We start from the raw sequence: 27,597 nt of genomic DNA on the forward strand, positions 1-27,597 counted from the left end.
ATGATAACTGTAATTGTAATGATTGCCTTATTATTTGTAAATTCATCTTGTGAATAATAATTAAAGTAAAAAGAAGCCAACAGCAGCAACACATAAGACGTTATTAAACTGATTTACACATCAAAGTTGGAGCCATTGATGTACTGAATGGTAAACCCACTCAAACCCATCTTTTTAAGCTTTTAGTCTTACTTTTTATTTCAAAATAACAATCATAGCATAGACCTACTATACTGTACTGAATAGCCGAGTATCAAATTAATGTCTATTATGCAAGGTCTATTAAGAATAATTAATCACTTCCAAGCACTCTTCAAAGGAACATAAAAAGCATTCATTTCAAGGCTACTTAGTTACAGCACAACATTATGGGCTAAATAATGTTGTAATGTGGTTTTCCACATGGAGAAGCATGCCAAAATGCAAAGGCCAAAGTCTGGCTCAAACACAGAGTAAATCACAGCCACATAACAAAGGCGCCAACATTATTTTGCTTGAATAGAGCCTTTGAAATTCTTCTCTCATAAAAGCAGGACAGATGCCTTGTGTATGCCTCCACACACAAAAGAGTGAATAGCACCTTCTATCCCCTGAGCTCTGGCTCATATTGATTTTGAGAGTAGTTTGGTCGATGGTGTTCACTGCTTACCCACCTTTAGGTCTATATTTGTCTTATTTTTATCTTTATGTGGATATATGGTGAAGAAAACAATGGTGTCGGTCAGGTCATATACTTTTAAAAGTGGATTATTAATTCAGCAGCATATTGAATAAAGACAGGAATGGTTAAATTATGGCACTGTTCTAAAAAAAAAAAAGTTAGTAAAATTACTCTGATTGTTTGATGTTTTCACATGTTATTTTTTCAAATTAACCGTTCAGCCACACTTTCTGTTTTTCTAGCCGATTAGACTGTTGTCAGGCTATTACATAGACGTTATCAGTCACTATAAGCCCCATAGATGTGGGTCAATAGGGGCCTACTACACCTGCTAGAAGGTTTTATCATAAACACAGCGTTTTCACCCAGGTGACTGAAGTTCGCATCCTGTGTGAAACCAGCAATGTGTTGTTCTCTCTATGTTCGTCGTTATTTTAACCCAAAACACAATGTTTTTCCCTAAACTTAAAGAAGTTGTAGTTTTGTTGCCTAAACCTAAAGAAGCCTTTTTGTTTCTTTTCAAAACATGATGTTTCATTAGGTTTTACAACATGTTAGAATGTGTTGCTTTAAAGTTCCAATTTCACTAGTAGGTCCCTTCTGACACACATCTATGGTGCTTATAGTGACTGATAATGCCTACTTAATGGGCTGATAACAGTCAAATCGAGCGTTTTTATTCTGTTTTATTATCCAAAATGAAGCGCTAAATGGTGTTCCAAGACTTCTTCAGAAATATCCCAAAATATAAGTAGTAGGCTATAGTATACAAATATGGGAATCAGCTTTTCAAATCCCCAAGATGTGTGAGTTCTAATAATAGAATATTATACTATAAACTCTTTTATCATACCCTACGTCAATCAAAAGACTTACACATTGCCAGATGTTTATTGTCAAAGCAGGATAATTTTATTCACACAAATAATAATATACAATAAATTATTATTAACGTGGCAACAATCAATTTCAGAGGAGAGTCTTCATTTTTCAGACCGTGTTGCAGGATTGCTGTGTGTGTGTCTGTATAAGTGTGTGTGTGTGTTTGTGTAAGTGTGTGTGTGTGTCTGTATAAGTGTGTGTGTGTCTGTGTAAATTTGTGTGTGTGCATGTCCAACCCTCGTGTCTCAATATGTTATGTGCAGGTATGACCTATCGCTGCTGTGTAGGCTATGGTGAACTAACTCAGAATATAAATGAGCAGCAACAGGCATAGTTGCAGACATAGAGGAACGTGGCGTGTCTTTTTATAGAGCTCAGTGCCAACTCTCTGCTGGGTGTTTTATTAAAGTAGAATGGTTTAAGTGAAGACAGGAAATACAGGAAGTAGCATAAAAACACAAAGAGTGAGAGGTTTGTGATGAAGAAAGCGGGTCCCTCACTAGATCTTGATCTCGGTGCGGAAGGTCTGTACGAGCTCGTGTTTGGCCGGGTTTCGCCGTGCCGTGACTGTCAGGGTCCCCTCGGTTCCCAGTGATGACGTCACTGAGGTGGGGTCCACATCCTCAGGTAGTTGGCACTTGTGGGTGAAATTGTTCATCACCGTTCCATCCTGGGCCAACTGACAAAGAGAGAATATTGGCAATGACTTAAAGGGATTGGGCAGGTGTTTTGAAGTGGGGTTGTATGAGGTACTTATCCATAGTCAGTGTATAAAATACGTTTTGCTGCTGGCCCCGTCCAGAGCAGTACATTGCTTTGCTTCCGTGCCATAACTCCTGTCTGCTTCTCCAAACTGGGGGCGTGCCGACCTTCATCTACTGTAGGTAATACACTGACTATGGATAAGTACCTCATACAACCCCACTTCAATTGCATTATTGCAACCCTACAATTAAGACCACAGAGCCCAGTTCAATACGATTTTAATCTCAAGATTTAGTCCCTCATCATGGAAACACCATCATTGTTTTAAAGACTTATGTCACCATTCCAAATCAAAAAGAGGTCCGCCCACCTTTTCTGCACGAACTTCAATCTGGTTGTTGGACGTGGTGACGATGACATCTTCAGGGGAGAAGTCTCGCACGTCAACCGTGAACTGGTACGAATCCCCAAGAGTCTTGATATTTCCAGAGCTACCTATAAACCCATGACCAGATGAGGGAGAATGTTAGACCACAGGAGGAAACAGAAGTATATTGATATTTCTTTCTTCGCCAAATCCTTTTCACAGCATTTTCAGTTACACATATACACATGTTAAAGAGGGTAAACTCACATCTGGTCTGACAATGCAACGTGTTCTCATCCCGATAATTGTAATACAATACCTGCAGGTGGTGTTTCATTAGAGATCGGTTACAGACATGCTCCAGGCTCTCAGTGATTTACAGTAAAAGATTACATCAGATTTTCAATTATTTTCATTTACACTACATGCTAAAGAGGATAAACTCACATCTTTCTGGTGTGATAATTGTAGGCTGGTGATAATTACAATACCAGCTGCATCTGGTGCAGACGTGTCACAGGCTCTCATTGATTTCTCATGTTATTCAAAGATTTTGAATTATTTTCATTTCCGTCTTACATGCCAAATAATTAATTCTAAAATTAAATATTATTCAGGCTCATTATTTTCTGTTTTACTGGGTCTTTGCATCACAGCCCATAATGTATGCATAAAGTGGCATCATCAAATTAAATTCATGGAAGTATGGATGGGCTAACATAAAATAATAATAATAATAACAACAACAATAATAATTTATACAATAATAATAACAATAATAATAATAATAATAATAATAATAATTTATGATATAAAATAACTTTTATAACTTGACCAGCAATTTAAGTAAAATGCATGACATACTGTTGACCATGACACTAGTATTTATTGATAGATTTTTGGAATTGGTTTAAGTGAATGACTATGAGAATTATGAACGTAATTGTGGAACAGAATTAAAAATTGTAGGATTAGGATCTCTGTGGTTATACCATAGGTACTGTAAGAACTAGCATACCTGGCTGTAATATTGTTGTTGTAAATAGAGAGTCACTGTAAAGTCACAGTTCAGATATAGCAATGGTGTGATTTCCAAGCCAATCAAAGCAGACTGGGCTTTTTCGTGAGGGGGGCTCAAAGAGACAGGCGCTAAAACGGAGTTATTCAGATAGATGGTATGAGAAAATTAATGTGTTTATTGATCATTAAAGCATGTAAACATGTTCAAGTAGAAACCCAAAATACAAGTATGAACCTGAAAGTGAGCATGATGTGTCTCCTTTAATATAAAATATACTGAGTAGTGCAGCTTTAATGATCTGTAGGGGAAAACAGGCTCATGGCAGTAACAGGATACAGTAGAGGAACATGATAATCATCAGTGACTGTTTGTCCCCAGTGATTCTGAGCTCAGTGAAGAACTACGCGGTAACACATGACCTCATACACACACTGGAAATGAGTGTGTGGGTGTGCAGCCCGATTGCACTAAATGGTGTAATAATGACATGGTAATTCGTAAGTAATTTTGCGTGTAATAACAACGCTGTTCTTGCTTTTGGCGTGTCATTTGTACACTATGTAGTCTGTATTGACTGCAATGTAAATGCAAACGCAGCACTTTCAACCAGGAGATTTTGTGATTTTTTTAGTGAAGTTTGTGACATGTTTTCTATACTTCTGTTACGTTGTTTCAGTACATATTTTACTTAGTTTACGTACTTATTTTAAGCCCAACCATGATGTTTTTTCTAAACCTAACTAAGCAGATTTGTAGACTAAACCTAACTGTGGACATTACCGTAGTTTTGTTGCGTGGGGTAAAAATGACACGAGAAAAAAGGCTTACAAATGACACACAGAATGTCCTTGTAATGTCGCAGGCTGTCCGTAGCTAAACCTACGAAAAGTATGAACTGTAATTTGTGTATCTCCCAGGAAATCTATTAGTGTGTAATGCACGTAATCGTGGACCAGGAAATATAAAGAGCAGCAAACGCCGTGTAGGGAGAAGGTCGAGGTGGATGGGTAGGTCAAAAAATACAGGACTTTCACCCACTGTTTGTGTCCCGTGTGAAACCAGAAGTCAACGCTGATTTATTTGTCATGTAATTAACGCCACTTCTGGAGTTATTTTAATCCAAACTACCTAACTAAGTAGTTCTGTTGCCTAAACCTAACTAAGTTGTTTCCTGTGAAGACGGAAGTTCATTTGAAAAGACTGTATGCATGTAAGTAGAAATCGACACGTGTTGCTGGACATTCGTTGGAAAACAAAAGAATAAGGAGGAATAACTTTTTTCGTAAGATATCATACGAGCCGTTGCATGAGGATACGTTTAATGCCGTTATATTTACACGTCTTCCCATGAGATCAGGTTGGTGTATGAGATATTAGCTCTGACTTCACATATTAGTTTGACTGTGTGACATCATTTCAACTGTGTGCGTGTGTATGTATTTGGTGTGTACACTCGTCACCGGGCAACCATCTGGTCATTCCTTATGCAGGCGTCATTCCAGATACTCAGTGTGTGAAGTCACACTGCTGGCAGTCAGTCCAGCATTCTCCATGCATGTGTGTGTGTGTGCTTTTCCTTTAGCTGCACCCACCCTCACGCTCCTGTGCTGCACTGATGGGACACCAACAATGGCTCCAAAACAATTCTGCTCCGACCCTGACACATGAGCCACATGGACTCCAAGTCCATTTAAAGTTCAGATGTCACACATTCACACGTCTGTGTGCGCCAGCAGTGACCACTTCACACCAGCTCCACGCTACGACTGAGCTAGAAGACAAACCAGATAGATAGATAGATAGATAGTAACTTTATCAATTCCGAGGGAAATTCGATTGAGGCACTGCAAAGTGAAATGTCTCCTGAACTTAATGTGTATTTTAAAGGTTTTATTGATAAAATGTTTATGTAGAAGTAGAGTGCTACAGGAATGAGTCCTAAAACCCAGAAATTAGTTAGCATTTTAACACTTCCGGTTCCCTCGTCTGGAAGTCAATCGTTTTTTTTTATGTGGTTTTAGTTAGATGCCTGAACTAAAGTGAGAGATTTTAACGTTTTGTTCTACGACATAAAGTACATCAATAAATATCCCACTTGTGAATTTTGAAGCCTTTAAATGTCGTAAAGGTGCTGAATAAAAGTATGGCTTTTCCAGAAAATAAATATTATGATTGTGAATTAATCATTTCAAAAATGTTGGCGGGTCCAAAATGAATGTTTTGTTTATCTCTGTGGAAGATATCTAATGTTCAGTTCTCACTTCTAACAAGGCTTGTGAGTCAATAGTAAAACAACGTTAGTTTCATGTGGTATCTCTGGGTCGTCAGTTAGTGGAAAAAATGGATAAATGGATGAGATTGACGGTAAGTGCCTGGCAACTTGTGAAGTGAATGTAATGGAACTGGGGAAGGCAGCATCTAATGGCTGAATGTTATCAATGTTATCAATGTTATCGATCGCACCTTTAAACACACAAACACCTAAAAAAAAACCTAGAAGAGAAGGCCGAGCAGTGCCATCATTTCTACAAAAATACAACTTAGAGTGTTCCCTCAAGTATTTTCTTTTCATCTTTTATTTTTTTAAACTTTAGTTACTCCATCAAACCATGGCTACACTCATAGAAACACATTTGTCCACACATATCCACCACACCAGTGTCCCTTTGCCTTTCTGCTTGTTGTCTCCCTCCTCTGATCTGTCACCTCAGACATGTTTTATCACCTCTCTATGGAGAAAAACATCCCACTTTAAACAATTCGCTTCCCAAGCACTGATATGAATCTACTTTACAGTCAAAGCTGTCTCTTCAACTTGCCGCTGCTATTATTTTCACACCACTTTTGTATATATGAAACGAGTTACAGAGACCTGAAATCGCTTCCTACTTACTGGAAAACCCCAAGGCGTCGCTCCCAGGCCTCATGAAGGAGCCAAAGTCCTCGGCGAACAATCCCCGGCTCTTCTCCATGTATGGGTTACCAGAGGACGAGGATGAGGTCTGGTGGAAACTACGCTCCGATCGATAAGCAGAGGAGTTGGTCGCACTCATGGATGGCTGAGAGTGCTGGGTGAGGCAGAGGAGGAGAGTAAAGGGAGGGAAGAGGGAGGCGGAGAGAGTTGATTCTTCTATCTCTAGGAGTCTTCCAGAGGCTTAAATGTAAGAAATAATACACCTCTGTCTTCCTTCTTTTTCTTTATATTTTATTTTTTGTGTTAGGTAATTTCCCACTCTCCAGCAGCCACCCACCCTTGGCCCTTATATACTGTATGGTCCCATGCGTACTTGGGCGGTGCACGTGTGTCACAGCTCACTGGGAAAATAGCGTTCTATATTTATCAGGAGACGTACAGAGCGATGGAGAGGAGGGTCTGTTGTTGGACAAGTTCTGGGCATTGAAGGCTATGAGGTTAAGAGGAGGCGAGAGAGTGGGATTTGATAGAGCGAGGTAGAGAAGGAGCAGGGGGTGAGGGAAGAAGGGGGGGGGGGGGGCAACAGTTGTTATTTCAAACCCTGAAATAGCCTCCCTCTCTTCTCTTTAATTCACTCCCTTGCTTCCATCAGTCTGTTCTGCTTTCATGCCTTTGTCCTGAAACTAGATCCTCACATGGTTCTGCCATTAACCCGTGATCCGGACCAACTTTACTGTCTTTCAGAGGCTGTAGCGGGTTCAGTTTTAAAGCTTGAGTAATACAGATATCCTATGAAATGACAAATGACCTAAGGAACCCATTGGTACTATCAACCATGTCTTACTAGCTTGTTGGAAAGGAGGCTAAAAAACATTACAAAGTTCGGCTAAATTTTGGCCATTTTCAAAAGGGTCCCTTGACCTCTGACTTCAAGATATGTGAATGAAAATGGGTTATATGGGTACCCACGAGTCTCCCCTTTACAGACATGCCCACTTTATGATAATCACATGCAGTTTTGGGTGTTTCGGGTGTTTGAATATTTCTGCATACTGGGGTCCCTAAACAGACTTAGAATTACATAAATTGACTGTTGTGGATCCAATGAACCAATTATATTCAAGTGTGATGATGTGTGTCCCCATAGTAGCCATTTCATTGTAGTGAGACTATTTTTTGAAATTTGACCTCACTGTATAAAATGACCTGAGGAGACCTCTAGGATAATCACAGCCTCATGAAACTTTACAGCCACATACTAGAGACCAAGAGCATTCAGAGGATGGATGGCTTTCCTAGGTAGATTGGCAATAAGGGGGTTTATGAGCAGTTTCCAGAACAGACGTGGTCGCCATCCAATTGCTCAAAAATACAATTCTTGCAAAAGTCTCAAAATGTCAAAAGTTTTTGATACCAAATCACAGCATGGCTTTTTCTATGGTGTTCCTCAAGGTCTTGGTGAATTAATGTGGTATTTTGGAGAGATTATTAATTATTTGATTCAATTCTCAATTTGTAAAAAATGGTTAAATTTAGCATCAAATCTGTGTAACAAATGGTATCAACCCAAAAACTGCTGCAACAACTAATAAGACATAAGTGAGCATTGGAAAGACCATCATATACTTCTATTATAGCCCTTACACACTTTCACAATTTATTCTAATTAATTAATTAATGTTTGTTCCTGATTTATGACTAGAACAACGTGACACGCAGTGCTGAGCTGCATCTCAAATTAATCTTCAGGTTCGCAGCTTTCAGATGATGTACACTACTTCTATGTGACATCTACTGTTGACCTGCTATCACCCCCTAAAGATCCCCTGTACTCACTTAAAAAAGACAAAAACAGGTCTATTGTGGGTCTCAGAGGGTTAAATGCCATAGTGTCCAATCTTTTCACACCATGACTTCATGTCATTAGAGAGATTTATGTCATCGGTTTGTTGATTTAATCTCTTTTACGTTAAACCTCCGAGCACACGCCAAATGACTTGCTGGAAAATGCAGTTTTCTCCCGCAGAGCTGGGTGGGCAGGAGGGAGGAAACAGAGTTGAAAAGTGAAGAAAAGGAGGCTTGTCTCTTATCTCAGAGGACAAGTTAAGAGCAAAACAAAGATGGAAAGAATGTGCTAGAAAACAAAGCCGTCAGCGGGAGCAGGGGATTTAGTAGTGACATTGCTTTGTGGCTATTAATATCTGCACGGGGGGTACAGGCCATCGCGATTAGAAAACACTCTCCTCTCTAGTTGGTGCTGCTGACAGCTAATCCATTAAAATCCATTTATGGGCTCATTGACATTACATATCTGACATCCGCTTTGACTTGTCAGTCAAGAGTCTGCCTTTAATTTAGAGAATGACCTATAGATGACACATACATCACAACCGCAATGCCGAACACTTCGAACAGTCCTCTGTTGAAATAAAACACACAAAGGTTTCCGTCTTCTGTTTTGAAGCCATGTTTGAAAGGTTACCCAGCGGTACCAATGACACCACACAGTGATATGTGCTTCCAGTCTTATCAGTATACAGAGCCCACAGCCCCCTGCTGAAGGTCTAAATCCAGCCCAGCAACTCACCGAGTCCCTGCCAGGGAGCGAACAGAGGAGCCTCCTCCCCGTCATAGTAACAGCACTAATATTGTTAGTTCACACCGGCATTTTATTCTGAATTAAACTGTGTTTAGCACCTCTGATGGAGCTACCATCCTAGTGGTAGTCTGCAAAATGTGTCATGAAATAGCAAAGTTGGTGGTCATATTCATCATGTTTTTGTCATCTGTTTTAACTGATCTCAGGTCGTATCTCAGTTTTCAAAAAGTTGAAAACATTTCATATGAATGTCTTTTTTTTTATTATCCAAACAAATAAAAGTAACCCAATCCGTGGCTCCCAACCTGGGGGTTGGGACCCCCAGACGGATCGCAAGATAAGTTTGAGGGGTCGAAAGGTGCTTAATAAGATCGAAAATAATTACAGAAAAACATTTTTGATGCACAAATAATGTTTTTTCATTCTTTTTATTTTTTTAATTTTTCTAACTTTTTTTTTTTCCCGATCTCCAATCTCTTTGCCAATGTTGTTTTTTTTTTTACTGTGAAATACAGTAAAGTTTCACTTCTTTAGGCTTTTCAAAAAACATTCAAATAAAGAAGCAAAGTCCCTCCTGTTCCAGTGGACCACAATGGGACTTTATTTTGGAAAGAATATGAACGGTAGTCAACGGGGAGAGACAAATATATTTTTGATCCCGTTTGAATTGCACCTTGAATCACACATATGATGTTTGTCAATTTAAAAGATAATTTTGCAAGTCAAGAAAGTAACGAGTTTTGCTCGTTCCTTCACTTCTCAGCTGATAAAAAGACCAGCAGTCGCTGGATAAAACACATCAGATAAGATAACGTTTCATTTGGGCGTGGTCATAGCTAAGTTAGCTAGCCTTCTAGTGTTGGTGACGTAAATTGTGTGAGACAAGAGATGTAGTCCGCTGAGCGGTTTCACACAAAACTAAATTATACTACGACTTGAGTCAAATGTTTCAATAAGAGAGATAATCACAAATGAATAAGTTAAAATATTGCTGCTAATAATAACTTCAGGGAGCCGTCCAGGAACACAGGAATGATGAAAATGACAAACAAGAATAACAAGAGAGGAAGAAATTTAAGAGTCAATCTGATTTTAGCTGCCAGTAATCCACCTTGTCTCACCCATAGATATATCTATGGTCTCACCGGTGACATTGAGTCACCTCCATGTGTTTGTGTGTACGTTCCTATCTGCCCACATAGAGTACACACACACGCACGCACACGCACGCACGCACGCACACACACACACACGCACACACAAACACACACACACGCAGACACACACACAGTTTGTCTCAGCTGCTGCGTGTTACATAATGTTGCAGACCCAGTGACAGACACAGTGATAGACATCGCTCACTGTTGCTGATTTATATGCATAAGTAGTGTGTTCACGCGTTATTATTGTGTTAACTTTGACACCCTTAATAAAAGTACTTGCATGTTTCCCGATATGACAAAAAACAATTATAAATCAAAACAGAAAATAAATTCCTACTTCTGCAACAAGACTAAATGTACACATTAAGTACAGAATACACAACAGCAGCATGATCGGTCGACCTGTTGTGTTATTGGGTTTGGTTGACCTACCCACTCAAGTTGTTCTAAATGTAAAATCAGTATTGTAAAATCACAAGTTAAAGGGACTATTTGTAACTTTCAGAAATGCTTGTTAACAGCGACACCTGTGGCCGTGAAATCAACGAAAGTCAGCGTCGGGCTCGCGCTTGCTCGCTCTAAATATACCTGAACGAGCATCGCTCAAAACAGTGAGGCGACACATGTCAGCTAAAACCACAATATCACTCTATATTTCAGCTGCTTGGCAGTAATGTTAGCTGACCAGAAGAAGGTCTCTCCATGAATCACTGCTGATACTAGTGTTGGCTTTTCCGCTGGGCTCCGCAGCTAAACGTCTCGTCCCCGCCCATAGCCGGAGAGAGCAGGAAGACTCCGGCACCCGGTCGGTAACGAGACAACAACGTTTCTCTCTGCGGAGCCCCGTCACTTCACAAGAAACGGGAAACCTCTGTTGGTCTGGAGGAGCTGCAGCATTTATTTCTGCACAAACGTCCACTAGGTTAATCAATAGATATTCTCAGAGCTAAACTAACTCTTCTGCAGTGTGTAGTGAGCGCGCGTTCACGTCTAGAGGTGGAGCGAGTACGCGAGAACGCGCACGCTGTCTGAGTGAAGGCAAGCTGGCAGAGGAGGAGAGTACAGCGGCCACACGCGAGCGCGCATATGCGAGTGCGTATGTGTCCCGACCCGGTACATTTATACGCTTACAAAGTTACAAACAGTCCCTTTAAATTTATAAAATAAAACCTATTGATGTTTTTTTCTCTCTCAGTTCAATGAAATATTGTTCTGAGAACACTTTAAAATCTCTGCAAATCACAGATTAGTTTCATAATTTTTCATTTTATATTACCTTTATAAATAAAGGACATTTAACTTGCGCCTTTTTGTTTTACATTTGTAAACATATTCATATTCAGTTTTGGAAACGATTGAATTATTTGATTTGTCAAATTGTATTTTAAAGTATTTGCGTGAGGAGAAACCTCTCAGGTTGTCAACGATGATTGTTAATGAGAGTTATGAAAAGTAACCTCCCGCCTGGTTCCCCGGTCGCCTGCTGTTCCCATGGAAACGAGTTTTTATACCGAGGAAAGCGTTCTGTATGTGAACATTTACATGGTGTATATGCATTAATGTGTGGCTGACGCTCACAGCATGCAGCTGTCAAATCTCTATAATGACATAAGTGTTTATTGAAAGCCTGAACGAGAGGTGGAACTGAGATAAACATTAACTAAAGGCTCATTTAAAGTCTGTGTTTGTTCCAGGATCTGAACAATGATTACCTCGACCTTGAGCAGTCTGCTAGAACTAACAAAACCTTGATTCTTTTTTACAAGTGTCAAATATTTACAGGATTCATGATTACTGTTTCATGTTCAATGTCTTTTTTTCTGAGCCCCTTGGGGGCTTTTTCAAATCAGTCTTTGAAGCCAATCACTGACAGGAAGGTCATAGCAATGACGTCTGTTCATATTCATCTGAGCTGTAAAATCACTGAATAGATCTATCATGGTAATAATGGAGGACAGATCATCACAATAAAACTTTTAATTCACGACCTTGTGTTTAAGAATTATTCAAAATAATTAAAAGTTTTTGAACACCAGTGGTGCTATGGAGCAATGTCTTTGGAGAGGGCGACCGTTGCATCACAATATTCTACTGATCAATAGTCGGGGGCCAAGAAAGTTAGAGGGGCGAGGGCGATGAGAGGAGAATGGGGAAAACAACAACAACAATTGCAGCCCAGGAAATACTGTCTCTAGAAAACTTAAATATTGTTTTGAAAATTGATAAGGCGCACAGACTTGTCACTGACACAAGATACAAGAGACGTGTTTTCAGAATGGACCGAATCTTTCATTAAATAAATCAAAATAACCATAGAGGCAGTGACTGGAGCTGCTGGGGAGGAAAGGATATTAAATGAAATGATTAAGTGAAAATTACTGAAACCAATAAAGGGAATAAAAATAGTGCTTTTACAATTTTAGCAAAAAAGGCCTTAATGCAAAATCTAAAACTGAAAAAAGAACCCTAACGTATCTAAAACTACCAGTTAGGGCTGTCATTCGATTAAAATATTTAATCGCGATTAATTGCAAATTAATCACACATTTTTTTATCTGTTCAAAATGTACCTTAAAGGGAGTATTTAATACTCTTATCAACATGAGAGTGGGCAAATATGCTTGCTTTATGTAAATGTTTGTATATATTTATTACTGTAAATCAATTTACAACACAAAACAATGACAAATATTGCCCAGAAACCCTCACAGGTACTGCATTTACCATAGAAAATATGCTCAAATCATAACATAGCAAGTGTGTCAGTGTGCTGACTTGACTATGACTTGCCGCAAAACTGCATGTGATTATCATAAAGTGGGCATATCTGTAAAGGGGAGACTCGTGGGTACCCATAGAACCCATTTTCATTCACATATCTTGAGGTCAGAGGTCAAGGGATCCCTTTGAAAATGGACATGGCATTTTTTTTCTTGCCAAAATTTAGCGGAAGTTTGCAGGGTTTTTTAGCCTCTTTCGCTACAAGCTAGCTTTGACATGGTTGGTAACACTGGATTCCTTAGGTTTTCTAGTTTCATATGATACAAGTAACATATGAACATACTTCTGTGTAGCTGTGTAAATGCTTTGACAGCCAGTCTAACCTAAACTAAGCAAAACTGGGGACACTGAGCCAAGGCCACTGATAGAGAGGCAGACTTCACTGAGGAGGGATCCGTTGTTACCGTTTACTCACCACAGGTGCAAAACAGCAATCCTCACACTAAAAAATGGTGCATTCTACATTCGAGTCCCAGTGCTTTTACTTGCATTCATAAGGTGTAGGGATCTCACTACGGCTGCCTGGCCTCCCAACAATCTGGCACTCTGCTTCACTGAAAGAAAGGGAAGGAATACAAAAAGAATCAAGAACAAACCCAGTTGGTTTGACAATACAGGCATAAGAACGACAACTCAAGCAAAACAACAAGGAGCAAAACAGCAGCAGGTGGGTACAAAGGGGAGATTAACAGGGCTTACCGTGCTGCATGCTAAAATTATACATTTTGATGTTGTGACTCACCACCTCTGGTACGGAGCATTAACACACAGGAGCAGTCAAACAGGTATAAGAACGATGGGGTTCCAACACACACAATATGCTCAGCCAACACATCAGATCAGCACTAGAACAGAAGGCAGTCAACTTAGTATGCAGTGTAAAAAGGATGACTTGTGCATGTTAAGTGATCATTTTAACTACATACATGTAAAGCTGCATTCACACCAGACCAGGCAGTGCGGCGAAAACGCCAATCCTCCCATTCATTTTGAATGTGGGTAGTGTGTTTGGGAAAAAAACAAAAACGCTGCGACAGAAAAGTCAAAACAGAATCAACTTTTGGCGTAACGCCACTAAACGTCACACTGGCCAAGAGCCAGAGCTTTACAGCCCAGCCATGAGGGAACTAAAGACATTAATCGCCGTGCAGTCAATGGGCCATTAAAGTGACTCTCCCACACTGCCACATAACTTGATCTTGAACACCTGATCTGGTGTGAATGCAGCCTAACACCAAACACTACCCGCCATGACAGAGACAGAGGACATAGGCCAACAGGTGTCTTATATAATCTGTCCCTAATTAGGGAATTGTTGGGGGAGGAATGGGGCTGCGTTCACCAACGCTACACATGATACTGTCTTCACTTGCACTAGGGAGGCATTCTCCACCACATTAACATGCCAACAAAAGCACGGAAGGCCATTAAATGTGCGTTAACAGTGGTTATAAGCCTCATAGATGTGGGTCAGTAGGGCCCTGCTACACCCACTAGTAGGTTTTGTCATCTATTCACATGGTCGATATCCAAAATAAGGTATAAAAGAAGACAACAGCGACCTCTAGTGACCTTAGTAGTTATGACAGGAGCAAAAGCTTAAGTGAGGATAGTATAGACAGCGAGAAACTCCATAATGGGGTGGAGGGCGGGGGTGGTGGACATTGTGAAACCAACAGTGTGTAGTTGTCTTTGTGTTCACAAGCGTGAAGTTTCACTTTTGAAACTTAGTTATTTTGAGCAAAAACAGGATCTTTTTCCCCAAACTTAACTAAATGGTTTTGTTGCCTAAACCTAAAGAAGCCTTTTTGTTTGTGTTCAAAATGTAACGTTTCATGCAGTTTTACAACATGTTAGAACATGTTGCTTTTAAGTTTTGCTTTAATTTTACAACGTAGTAGGTGTAGCAGGCCCCAACTGATCCACATCTATGAGGGCTTATAGCGAGTGATAATGCACATTTACTGACCCGATAACAGTCAGGCCATTAAATGTGCAGCCGGCAAACATAGATGTAAACAATGAAGGTTTTGAATGATCAAACATCGGCTTTGCAAACGTTTCATGAGGTAGGAAATACAGTCCACGTATTTGTGAGGCCTCAAGGATACACACAACACTTTTTGGTGAACAATGCATACCGGTAACTGTGTTTGTTTACAAGAAAACTCCACAAGATACCTTTAATATGACCTTTTTATAACAACAATGTATCAAATGACAAGGTGAAAGGGGTCGCTCGTAGTGGTGAACCTTTCGAGAATCACCTGAATCTGCAGCTCCTCTCGACCTTACGGAGCTTTATAGTGAGTTTCAGCTCATTGTTTAGCTGTCTGGCTCGCAACTTTACTGTTTTGGTTCACTCTCGCAGCTCTCGTAGCTTCATTTTCGACTGAAGCACGCAGCTGTTTTAAACGAAAAAGCTCTAAAAAACCACAGTGAACTACCTGCTCAGCGACTGGCTGGTGAACATCATGGAGCATTTAGCAGCTAAAGAGACAGATATTTCCCTCAGGAGTTAGTAGAGACCAAAAGCAACGGCTAATAGATATATAATATTGGACTTACATTCATCAGGTGGCCAGAAACACGACTAAACTAAATGAATGATAACGTTGCTCCCTAACTGATGGATGTCAGCCATATCAACTTAAAAAGTGATATGTCAGTGTTATGTTCACAATTTGTTTCCGCTGCCCCCAAGTGACCCAAAAAATCTGCAAGTTTAAAAGTCTTACACTGCATTTCTGCGATCAAAACAGATGAAGGGCACTTCCTCCAAAGAGTTAATATTAGCTACCCGTTCATCCATGACTGCTCCATCACTTCTATGCTAATACCATAACAGAGGTCAGTGGTGGAACCAGCACACACTACACAAACTCACATAACCATACGGACAGATATAACACTTCCAGTGCAACTAGAAGGTAAGTCTACCTGTCTTCTAGCAATACCTGCAGCAGTGTGTTCATATTTTTTCTGTCATCACTGAGCCTCTGTGTTTGTTTGAGACTGTAATAAACACAAAATACTTGAAGCCAAAATGAAGAGCCTGGATGAGGCTCCTGGGAGCGACACCGCCGGAGAAAATCAATCATCCCATTATGAGAGTCTGCTCCTTGCTGATCCATGGAAACCATGCAGACGGTCCCGAGCAACTGTCAAAGGTCAGACTGCAGTCGAAAATTATTAGAATGTGATCGATACTGACCCGATCAATACATCAGAGAGGAGCTATTTCGAAGCCAATCTGCATGTGATATACATGAATTTGGGTTTTGTTTGACCTTAATCTGAGAAGTCACAGATTATTGTTGAGTTCAAAGACTTTTAGGATATGATAATATGCAGTGGTGGAATGTAACTAAGTACATTTACTTAAGTACTGTAATTTTGACTTAATTGTACTTGAGTGTTTCCATTTTATGCTACTTTATACTTTTACTCTACTACATTTGTTTGACACTTAAACTTAGTTACTTTTTACCTTAAAACATATATTATGCAGTTCTATACTACCAATCTACTAAGTAGTATACAAGGTATTTCAAAATTGCTCCATGTCGGGCATGGTCGGGCTTAAAACTACTACGTTTGTAACGTGAAAATGAGACTTAATGTTGTGAACACGGAACACGAGTGAACAGCCGATTGTACCGTGAAAGTGAAACTTTAGGAAGGCTAACCCACATGTTTGTGTCCTTTAGAGTGGCTGTTGAAGCTGAGGTGTTGTTTGGGAACAGTGTGTGGGATGGAGTGGTATGGATACGCTGCTCTAGGCGTTATGACTGCCGTCCTCAGCTTCCTGATGGACCTCAGTGTGACAAAGCTGCTGAGAGGTATGTACACACGCACACACACACAGATTTATAGGATGCAAAGTACACAGAGTATCAATGTTTCTCTTTGAATCCACATGCAGCTCACCTGTGGCTTTATACGAAGCTGGAGGGCAACAGTCTGCTGCAGTTCTTCTGTTGGACTCTTTACCCAGCATGCCTCTGTGCTGTCGCATCATCGTTCTCCCACAACATCTGTCCCTTCTCCACAGGTCTGTCCAACATAAAACAGCACAAAAAGCAGAGTGAATATTAGACTCACCTTTGTCAGGTGGACACAATCACAGATCAGAAAGTCACACAATAACCCAAACAAACTAACCGATCGATGCAGCGGTAGACCAGCAACTCTGCAAGGTAAAACGACGTTTTTGTGAATGTAGTCTGGTGACAATATATCGAATAGAACGCAGATGGACCCGCCGTTTAAAGTACCAACAATGCTAGCTGGCTAGTCTAAATGGAAAGGTATTCATTATAGTGGAAGATCATCAACTGGGTTTCCATTTTTGGTGCCAAGCACTCTTGAAAAATATGAGGTAAAGAACAGAGACCTAAATCTAGATTTTTTTCCTTTTAGAAACATCTTTCTTTCCTATTTAAGTAAATGGCATTAAGGGAAAAAGTCAAATGTGATATTATCTTTCAAATTCAGTGAGAGACGTACAGTTTGAAAAGTCAAGTGTGATTTTATCTGACTCACGGAAAATCTTTTAAGCGCGATGTATTTCCAGGAAGCAGGATCTCTACGCTGGTTTTTTGAATGTTGGGGTGTATGCATGGTGTTAAAGGCAGTGAAGGAGACGGCTTGGTGTGATATGAATGAAGTAGAGAGCCTACATCTACCTTTAATCACCCTGCCTCCACCCTTTCTACTCCAGTCGGCTACATGTTCATGTTTATTCCTCTCAGTACCTGCCAGATATTGCTCTCTTATTGCCAAGGAGAAAAGCTTTCAGATGAATCCTAAAAGGGCAAATGTGTTTGATTTAAGTTCCCCAAAGAAGCGTCTTCAAGACTAAAAACATGGTGTGTAGAGAAGACAACATAACTTCACCAATCACAAACTAAATGATGCTTCATTTTCAGCTGTTTTGTGCTGATGGTCCTTGACATCCCACAGTCCTTACCCTCTATTTCATCATTCTGAAATCCTTTCCTATGCATTCACTCTGAATAGCTTCTTTTAAACTCCTAGATTGCTTTAAAATTGCTTTTGCTTTTTCGCTCAAAAATCCCGTCCCGTTCACTTCATTTCTCCTCAGGCTCGGGGATACCAGAGGTGAGAACCATGCTGGCCGGCATAGAAATGCCTCATTACTTGTCTCTCACTAATATGTTTACCAAGTTCCTGGGTCTTATCTGTACACTGGCAGCCGGCAGCACTGTTTTCCTGGGCAAAGTGGTGAGAGACGTCTCAGTATACCTGTTTGTCATGCAAAATATGCAGCTATTTTTTAAAATGGCATGTTATGAACACAGTTTTCTATATTTGTCTGTTAACAAAAGGGTCCGTTTGTGCATCTGTCCACCATGGTTGGAGCCTACCTGAGCAACCTCTGCAATCTTGTACAAGACAATAAGAAGGTAAACCAGAGGAAAGTCATTAGAACATTAAGTGTTATCTACTTCACCTACATTTACAAGTATTTAAAACCTTTTACCTAAAGCTGTACTAACAATGGAAATGTGTGTGTAATATGTAAGGTGTCACTTGTAGTGACAAACCCACAGAGAATTATCACCACTGTCAACACTGCGTGGACATTTACTAATTTTTACGGGTTTTACAACATGTAAACTCCCAACACGTTCTCATCCCATCTCGTCACATACTGACGCTTTGTCAGACCCCTTGGCGTCACTTTTCGGTTGCAGTAAACACCTGCTTAATGTTGTGAATTGAACAAAAGCACTTGCTTAGGTTTAGGAAAATCAACATGGTGGGGCTTAAAATGACTATGTTTGTACAGTGACCATGAAACTGAACCTCGTTCCCTATGATAACTTATGATAACGAGAACCCGGCTTGTGAAAATGTTGGTAAAGTTCATTTTCTGTGTAAAGGTCTGAAAAGAGACGGCACATTACAGCATACGTATTTCTCTTTTAGGAAAAAGCTTCTGGAGAAATGCTGGTCGTAGCTGCTGCAGTCGGCGTAGCGAGCTGCTTCGGCGCTCCCATCAGCGGTGAGCATCAGGAATTTTTATGTATCTGCTCGCGCGTTATCTTTATCCGTCCTTCTCACACTTGTTGAGTTAATGCGTTTCCACCTTTGATTCTCCTCTTTTTTTAGCTTTACATATTTGCTCTTCACTTTTATCCTCCCTCACACCTCTGCTCCTCTATCATGTTTGTGCATGAATGTATTTTCATCACCTCTTCTTCCTTTGATCACCTCTCCACCTGATATTTTCATCCTCTCAGCTCACTGTTCATTTCACAACCTTGTTGGTGGTTCAGCTCCTCAGATTCAAACTCCATTTGCGCTCACACTGTAAGATAAATTCAAATTGTCATTATCACGATTAACATAAAACATTAACAATTGGAATATATGCATGTTTTTTTTTCACATTTCCTTTTTGCATGATTTTTGCCACATGCAGGCAAAAGGATCATTTTTCACTGTTGTCTGAAGACTTCTGCTCGTTTAGCTGAGAATACTTACCGCTCCTCTGCTCCTGTAGGTGTGTTGTTCAGTGTGGAAGTGATGTGGTCCCACTTCGCCCTGAGGCATTACTGCCCGTGTTTCTTCTCAGCCGTCTGTGGGGCGTTGACCTTCCGCCTGTTCTCAGTGTGGAGTGGAGATGGAGGTAATGGAGGCCCTGATCACCACTCGCCCCCTCATGGTCAACAAAGAGAAGGTTCACTTAACCCCTCTAGGTCCAACAGCCCGCCGGCGACCCGCTTAAGATAGTTCTAAGCGGCTTAGCATCAATCATGAAGATATAAATGTTTAACCTTTTGTCAATATGGACATGTTACACATGGTTAGATTCTCCACAGTTCAATAGTTCAGTTCATTTTACGGAAACCATGAGCACTAAAGCACAATTCATTAAGATTTACTGGCAAGTTGCCACTAAATCTTTCACACTGGTTCTTTAGCATTTTTTTCTCCCATGAGAACGTCACATTTGAAGGCAGACCGACACTACACTATTTTATTTCAAAGTAAATGTAACGCTTTGATCATTTTAGCTCGCCGGTGATGTTGACAGTCATCTAATTACTTGTCATGACAATGAGAACATCAGCTTTGGCAAAACTAGCAGTAGTAATTTAAGGTGACAGACACTGAATTTCAATAAAACGAGGGAAGATTAGATTTTGAAAGGCTGAGACACAAATTGGAGGGATGACTTCAATTTGTTTTTTGTCCGCAGAGACTCCTCAGGCGTTGTTCAAAACTAATTTCCCCACTACTTTACCTTTCTACCCGCTGGAGATTCTGCTGTTTGCTTTCCTGGGGTGAGTTTATATTTGACAGCATCTGTATAGTTAAACAAATCCTCTATTTATCTGTGTCTCACAAATAATAACTGACATTTGGTATTCATGTCCATATCAGTCACAGTGAAGAGTCTTTGACCAGTTCTGCTGTGTTTTCCTCCTATTCTAATCAGCATTCATAGTTTTTTTCCCCTCATACCAATCATTTCCTGGCCTCCTCTACCTCATCACTTCTAGTCTAATGACTTCCGATGATAAAAATGAGCCTCTTGTCTCCCACTGTGGGCTAAGTCGACCCTCTGTCTGGAAACAGGCTGCTGTGTGGAGCCGTGAGCTGCTGCTATCTCTTCTGCCATCGGTGGATGCTACAGTTCACCAAAACAAACCCGATCTTCATCAAAATGCTGACGACAGAGTGAGAGCTCTAATGTGAAAGCCAGATTGTGATGAGTCATCTCCTGTGTAAGACAAACTCATGAGATAGATTTCGGTGGGAGTATCAATCAATGTCCCAGAAACACGGTGTGTTTCTTTAAGGATAATTCACATTATACTCCACCGTACTAATGTTATGCAACTATATAAACACCTTTATGATACTTGATGATAAATGGCTGCACAGGGCCTTTCAAGTTGCATTTAAATGGTTTAAAAATCCCTGGTAATTTGATCTATACTCCAGATCTAAGTAGTGTAAAACCCTGTAAACCTTTGAAAGCATAGATGTGAAAAAAAGATTTTGCTAATGTTTATTCTGATGAGCCGCCAACCCATTAAAACACTCAAATTTCAATAGGACTGCAATGAAAGCAAAGTAAGAACAATGGTGCTTGTATAATATGTGAATACCTCTCTGCAGGAAGGGTCTGTACTCAGGCATGGTGACCTTCTTCCTGGCATCTCTGACATTTCCTCCCTCTGCTGGTCAATATATGGCTTCTAAGGTAGGAATGAACACAATCTGAAGGCACAGTTCATCATTTTTTTTGTGGATGTACACACATAATCGATGACTTGGAGCCATACTAAATACAGAAAATATGTGTTTCTCAACTGATTATCATCATTAAAATGTTTTACCCCGATGTTTTCAAACATTACTGATTTAAATAAACCTTTAATCAAAAGCATAATCAACTAGAATTACCGCCTCACGGTTGTATGCCTCCGCAAACCAGTCAAGTTGCAGTTTACATCCATGTCTGTCCAAAATGTTCTCACTTCGTCATTTTATCCTGTTAGACATTTGTGTGAAATTGTCATAATTAGCAAATTCTTGAGTTATGGACAAAAATGTGTTTTGTGAGGTCACAGTGACTTTTGACCTTGTTAGGTTTAGGCAACAAAACCACTTAGATATTTAGGAAAGACATCATGATTGGGCTTAAAATAAGTACGTAAACTAAGTAAAATAAAATGTATGTACATAAACAACGTAACATCAGTACCGAAAACACGTCACTAACGTAACTCCAAAATGACTCACAACACTTTGAGACACGAACACCGGTCTTGTATACATGGCGTACAAATGACATGACAAAAACAGTGTTCTTATTACATGCAAAATGACTTACGAATTACTGTGTCACTCATTGCGACCGGGCTGGAGGAAAAGCCATCAATGAGCACAAAGCTGTTTGAATCACTTCGAACGAATAGGACTGAGTGCCACAGACAGGGTAGGGAAGTCAGAAAGTATTGAGTGACGGACATATAAATAATCTTGTCTTTTCATGAGATTTGATGACGATAAGAAAATTGTCATTTAATGTTCAGCCTTTGTGTGCCTTTACACAGTAATCTGAATGACAGTAATCTATTTCACAGCTCACCATGAAGCAGCTCCTAACCTCCTTACTGGATAGCCAGCAGTGGAGCTCTCAATCCCACAATGCCTCTTTTCAACTGGGGCCCGAGCCTTTGTTGGAGTGGAGCTCATCAGGGAGTCCCGTCTTCCTTTCTTTGGCTGTCTTTCTGCTCATGAAGGTACAACGGAAAAGACAATTAAGGAGTCTTTTATCTTTATCTACGTGCACTGGTAACCAACAGGAATCATAGCTCAACAACCCACTCCCATTAGTCCCCTATGTCACAGTGACCCATCATTAACATACCGTAATTGACATTTTCAGAGTAAGGTAAGCGAGCTGAAGACTGTTTACCCTTTCAGGCTGAAATATCATCTGATATCTGACGTTCACCCGTAGCAACACTGAACATTGAAGGATGGGTTTTGTGATTTATAACAGAAATCTCATCACCGGTATTGATTAAGAGCCCATATCTATTATTCTCATTTGTCTTCCAAGCGGAGGAAAGCCTGTCCTTTCTGTTGCATAAAAATTGTGGGTGGACATTTCTGCATTGAGAACAGTTTCTTATACTTCAGTGGGATCCCACTTATTCTGACAATTTTCCACCCATTACCACAAGCAGATGGGAAATGTAAATGATTCAATTTATTTGTGCAAAACTGATTGGAGAGCACTGCAAACATTTCCCCGCACACAGATTGACAGTGACTCACTGCTAGTAGCGCTGTTGGCTGTTCAGATGGCGAGGAGAGATTTGACAGTCTGTCTCTGTTGTTGGTTCTGAGATGTGGATGTTGGTCCTTGCCTGTACGCTGCCTCTGCCAGCTGGATACGTCATGCCAGTGTTTGTCTATGGTGAGTGAAGGGAATACATACTCGGACGAATACCTGAAGGGCCTGACCTGAATTCTCACCAGAAGGTGGTGAAAGCTCTGCGGTAAACTGAAATATAAAGATCGAGAAACTCTTCTTTGTGTTATTTCTTTTAATTTCTGTTCTGCAGGGGCAGCTTTGGGCCGTTTGCTTGCAGAAGGAGTAGCTTATGGGTCTTCCATTGGACTGATTTCAGGCCAGCAGTGGGCTTCTATAAATCCTGGGGGCTACGCACTCGCTGGTAGAAAACATTGAGCTCTTTGTTGTTGATATAGTGATGACATGACCTGTATAACTGCAGTGTTTATATCCCTCTTTCATCTACATTAAAGGTACAGTGTGTAGGATTTGGCTGCATTTAGTGGTGTGGTTGCAGATTACAACCAAATGAGTATCCCTCCGCTCACTCCTCTGTTTCCAAGAGTGCGTAATGTGAGCCGCCGGGTGCAAAACCGTGGTAACGCCATTAGCCTCACTCAGAGGCCATCCTTCCCATAATAACACTACTTCAGGGGCAACAGCAGTCAGAGCATCATAGTTTGACGTGCTGGGCTACTCAGTGCATTGAATGCAGTGCTTGACAAAATGTGAGTATGTGATGAGTTGGAATAAGAATGTGTTAGGGACATGGGAGAAGTTTAAATTGGTTGCAATCTGCTTCCTCACCACTAAATGCCACCAAATCCTACACACTGCTCCTTTAAGTAGTACCGTTATATGATTTGTTTTTCCTTGTAGGTGCAGCAGCCTTCTCCGGGGCTGTGACCCACACCTTGTCCCCGGCCCTCCTGGCTCTAGAGTTAACGGGCCAGTTCAGCCATGCTGTACCCATCTTCCTCGCCACTCTGCTGGCCAATGCCATGGCTCGCTCTGGGCACCGCCCGTCTTTCTATGACGCACTCTCTATCAGCAAGAGGCTCCCACACCTGCCCTCTCTGACGAAGGCATGCCCCCGGTAAGTAGAAACTGAGGCCACGTTCCAAATCGCATACTTTTTCTTTTTACTCTTAGTACATACTGCAGCTGCTCTTATACAAAGTGCGTACTGTTGCATGCAGTTTGCACACAACTGGGACATACTACTTCATCATAATATTGTGCCTTGAACTTTAACCCTCTTGCTCATATATTCGCTGCACAGAGGATTATGGATGACAACTGCCAGAAAATCATGCTGGCTTGCATACTGCAAAATACGACCAGATATAGTAGGACATCCTGGTATTTTTGGCATACTGCATTTGAAATACTATGATTTGGGACATACTAAATCTTTTTCTGGCATACTAAATAGCATGGTTGTTTGAGTATTGGAACGCACAGAAAGTGACTGATTAAAGAAATACACAAGTTTTGGGGTGATCATCTCTGTGGTCGGCTGTTACAATAAATAAATAAATAAATAATCCGAAATAGGCGAATAAGTGCTTTTGTTCCAGGCGTGACATGAATGATTCGTCTCTTTTTCAGGCTTCCCTCCACACCAGTCGGACAGGTTTTGGGAGTGAAATCAGTGCAGCTTCAGAAAGCAGCCGGACAAGTGGAGGTTCAGCATGCTGTCAACAGCAGCACTGACACACAGATCCCTGTGGTGGACTCACACGGTGAGCAGACAAATATATTTGATAATATTTTACCCCAGTCCTCCTGCTAAGGCAGTCATATTGTTTATAAATCCTCCCACAAAAAATAAACACAATACCAAATTGAGTCCCTGAAAAGAAAAGAGGAAAATTATGAGAGAAAATGATGAAAAATTGTAACCGTGGTGTAACAGTTCCTCGATGAGGAGCGTGAGAAGTGTGAGAAAATAGTTAATCGGCCAGCTGAGCCACAATCACATTGAAACTGTCGCACCAAAAGTGGCAAAGAAAATTGATTTCCTCTCCTTTCTTCTGTTGAAGAGTCACAGATTGTTCTGGGCTTCGTTCTCCGATCAGAGCTGTTGGTGTTCCTGCGTCATTGTAAGACTGAGGTAAATGCTGCAGGTTCAGAAGAAGGTAGAGGAGTAAACTGTCTGATGCTGTTTAAAAGGCAGGTCACGTCTTTGCAATCCGTTGACTGAATGTAAAACAGCTGGTAAAAAAGAGGATGGGAGCAGGATGTACAGACAGGACTGCTGGCTCACGTGAAAGCTCATTTCATGACAGCTGACATCCATTTTGAAGCATGATAGAAAAATAGTCTTAAAAAACATATAATGTCCACTACTAGAGAACATCTTAAAGTTTTCAGGCAATAGACACAACAGTGAATCATAATTTCTCAAATAGTACTGAATGCTACTGCGTTACAAGCATGCATCTGACATACAAATGTGAATATTTTCAGCCGATTAGACTGTTATCAGGTCATTAAATGGCCGTTATCAGTGGTAATAAGGCTCATAGACGTGGGTCAGTAGGCCAAGTCAGGACAAGGATTTATGACTCTCAGTCGCCTAATCTGACAAAGTGACAACCGACAAAAATATTGTGTAGTCTGAATCAGGCATAAACCAAAACAAACTGTTTTGTTTGTGTTCAAAACGTAACATTTCATGCAGTTTTACAACGTGTTGCTTTTCAGTTTCGCTTTCACTTTAACAACGTACAGTAGTAGGTGTAATAGGCCCCTACTGACCCACATCTATGATGCTTATAGCGACTGATAACGCCCATTTAATGGCCTGATAACAGTCAAATCGAGTGATATTTCTGTGCTATTCTTTGCAGACTGTGGAGAAACATCTGGATGACATCTGCTGCATTTACCCGACCTCTGTCCTGTTATCACCTCACAACACCGTTCAGGAGGTGGCGTCATTAGTGAATTAATTCAACACTTTGGGAAATACTCTTATTCACTTTCTTGTCAAGACTTAGATGAGGAGATTATAACCCCTAACTCTCGGATAGAAAGTGAATAAGCATATTTCCCAAAAAACGGTGAGCAATTTTTTTTAGAAATCAGTTGCTTCAAATCCAGTTTCTTTGCGTCCTCACAGGCCCACAGTATCCTGAGTCTGGTTGGAGCTCAGACCTTGTTTGTTGCAGACAGGGGAAGGCTGGTCGGGGTCATCACATGGCCAGAGGTAATAACGTGTGAATTCACACTCACAAATATAACACTCAATATTTTCTTAATGACACATACAGCTTGATTCTGTTACATTCCTCTGTGGGTGTTTGTCTCGTCCGTATGCACTTTACAAACAAGACCATGTCCCCGAATGGATTTGTTAACATTATGCAGCGTCTAGGAGGCAAATGGAGGATTCAAAGCTGTCTTTCTTTCTCTCTTTTCTCCTCCAGATGAAGAGAATATTAGAAGATTTGGCCAAAGACATCTAAGCAGAGAGACACAGGAAATAAGCTCATCCCTTGACCTTTTCTTTTAAGCAAACATGAATCCATCTCTGTCGTGATTAGCTGTAACACAAGCCTGGCTCTGATAATGATATCACTTCTTCATTGCCCCGAGCTTAATAATATTTGCACACAAACAAAACTGTCATCAGCCTGGTTGTAATTAGCAGCATCTCGTCCACTGAGGAAATAGCTCACTATCTCATTCACTGATCCACACTTTGTGACACAGATATATTAAAACTGTGTCTACCCAGAATAATGTGTGGGGATGAAAACAGTTTGTATACCAATTGAACACCATTGAAACGTACTTGGGTTAAGTAAACCATCACATATCCACCGCTCCCATATTGCCTGGTTTGACAAAGTTGTATCAACATCTTGTCATGATGCAGAAGGCTAGTGGCTCACTCAACTTCAGTATTTCACCCCACGATTTCTTCTTAAAGGTTTGGAGTCCCAAGTTAAAGGTGCTATGTGTTGAATTTCAAAAAGGTCTGGCTTTGGCGCCCCCCAGTGGTAGCATCAGAAAATTCACTGTGGCGTACAGCAATGTATGCCTCTACACCCCCACTGAGAGCAACACATAGCAGCCCTGTTTCCTAAAAATTACATTTCCATGCGGTGAATGGGTCAAACAAACACAGGACTTTCCCCCAGGAGACCGCTGTTTGTATCCCATGTGAAACCAAAAGTCAACGTTGAGTTATTTTAAATGACGTCTGTTTTTTTTTTGTTTTTTTTTAATTTACAACATTAATCACATGTTTGAAACTCTTTCAAACTGCAACCTTAATTTGGGAGAAAAAACGTTTCCCTCGACACTTAATTGAGAATGCAGTTTAGTTGTATGGGAACATCATTTTATAGGAGACAGGGTCGCACATAGACTGCAGAGTGGTAACTCAAAAAAGAAAGAAAAACGTGCCATCAGAATTATGTTCATTACAATTCTTCTCATAGTGGCTTTAAGATAAAAAAACATTGAGTGATTTGTCACATCAGGAATATGACAAGAGTTGCCATGGTAACGAGGTTCTTGCTCAGCTTAATCAAGTCTTGATTGCAGTCCAAATTACTTTAAGTGCATTTCTAGTGTGATAATTAAAACTGTGTGAAACACTGGAATGAAATCAATCAAAATAAAAATGTTTTACAAAAAAGAA

The 27,597-nt window shown here is 40.5% G+C and overlaps 2 protein-coding genes across 2 annotated transcripts; one reads left to right on the forward strand and one right to left on the reverse strand.

Annotated features, from left to right (window-relative positions):
• Positions 1-1,543: 1,543 nt before the first annotated feature.
• On the reverse strand, positions 1,544-6,897 carry hspb7 (heat shock protein family, member 7 (cardiovascular)). The gene is made up of 3 exons (XM_037774126.1): positions 6,530-6,897; positions 2,619-2,743; positions 1,544-2,222 (listed from the first exon to the last, which is right to left on the reverse strand). Exons 1-3 carry the CDS (start codon positions 6,687-6,689, stop codon positions 2,043-2,045), a joined length of 465 nt encoding a protein of 154 aa, XP_037630054.1. The 5' UTR covers positions 6,690-6,897; the 3' UTR covers positions 1,544-2,042.
• A 9,003-nt stretch (positions 6,898-15,900) lies between these two features.
• clcnk (chloride channel K) lies at positions 15,901-27,597 on the forward strand. Its single transcript, XM_037771557.1, has 19 exons — positions 15,901-16,263; positions 16,804-16,935; positions 17,019-17,147; positions 18,201-18,340; positions 18,445-18,522; positions 19,049-19,124; positions 19,626-19,751; positions 20,325-20,409; positions 20,705-20,806; positions 21,251-21,335; positions 22,222-22,380; positions 22,994-23,063; positions 23,212-23,322; positions 23,820-24,036; positions 24,552-24,685; positions 24,986-25,056; positions 25,796-25,876; positions 26,068-26,154; positions 26,375-27,597. Exons 1-19 carry the CDS (start codon positions 16,140-16,142, stop codon positions 26,411-26,413), a joined length of 2,046 nt encoding a protein of 681 aa, XP_037627485.1. The 5' UTR covers positions 15,901-16,139; the 3' UTR covers positions 26,414-27,597.

The sequence above is a fragment of the Sebastes umbrosus genome, chromosome 6 (assembly GCF_015220745.1).
Source record: "Sebastes umbrosus isolate fSebUmb1 chromosome 6, fSebUmb1.pri, whole genome shotgun sequence".
In the NCBI taxonomy this organism is placed as follows: Eukaryota; Metazoa; Chordata; class Actinopteri; order Perciformes; family Sebastidae; genus Sebastes; species Sebastes umbrosus.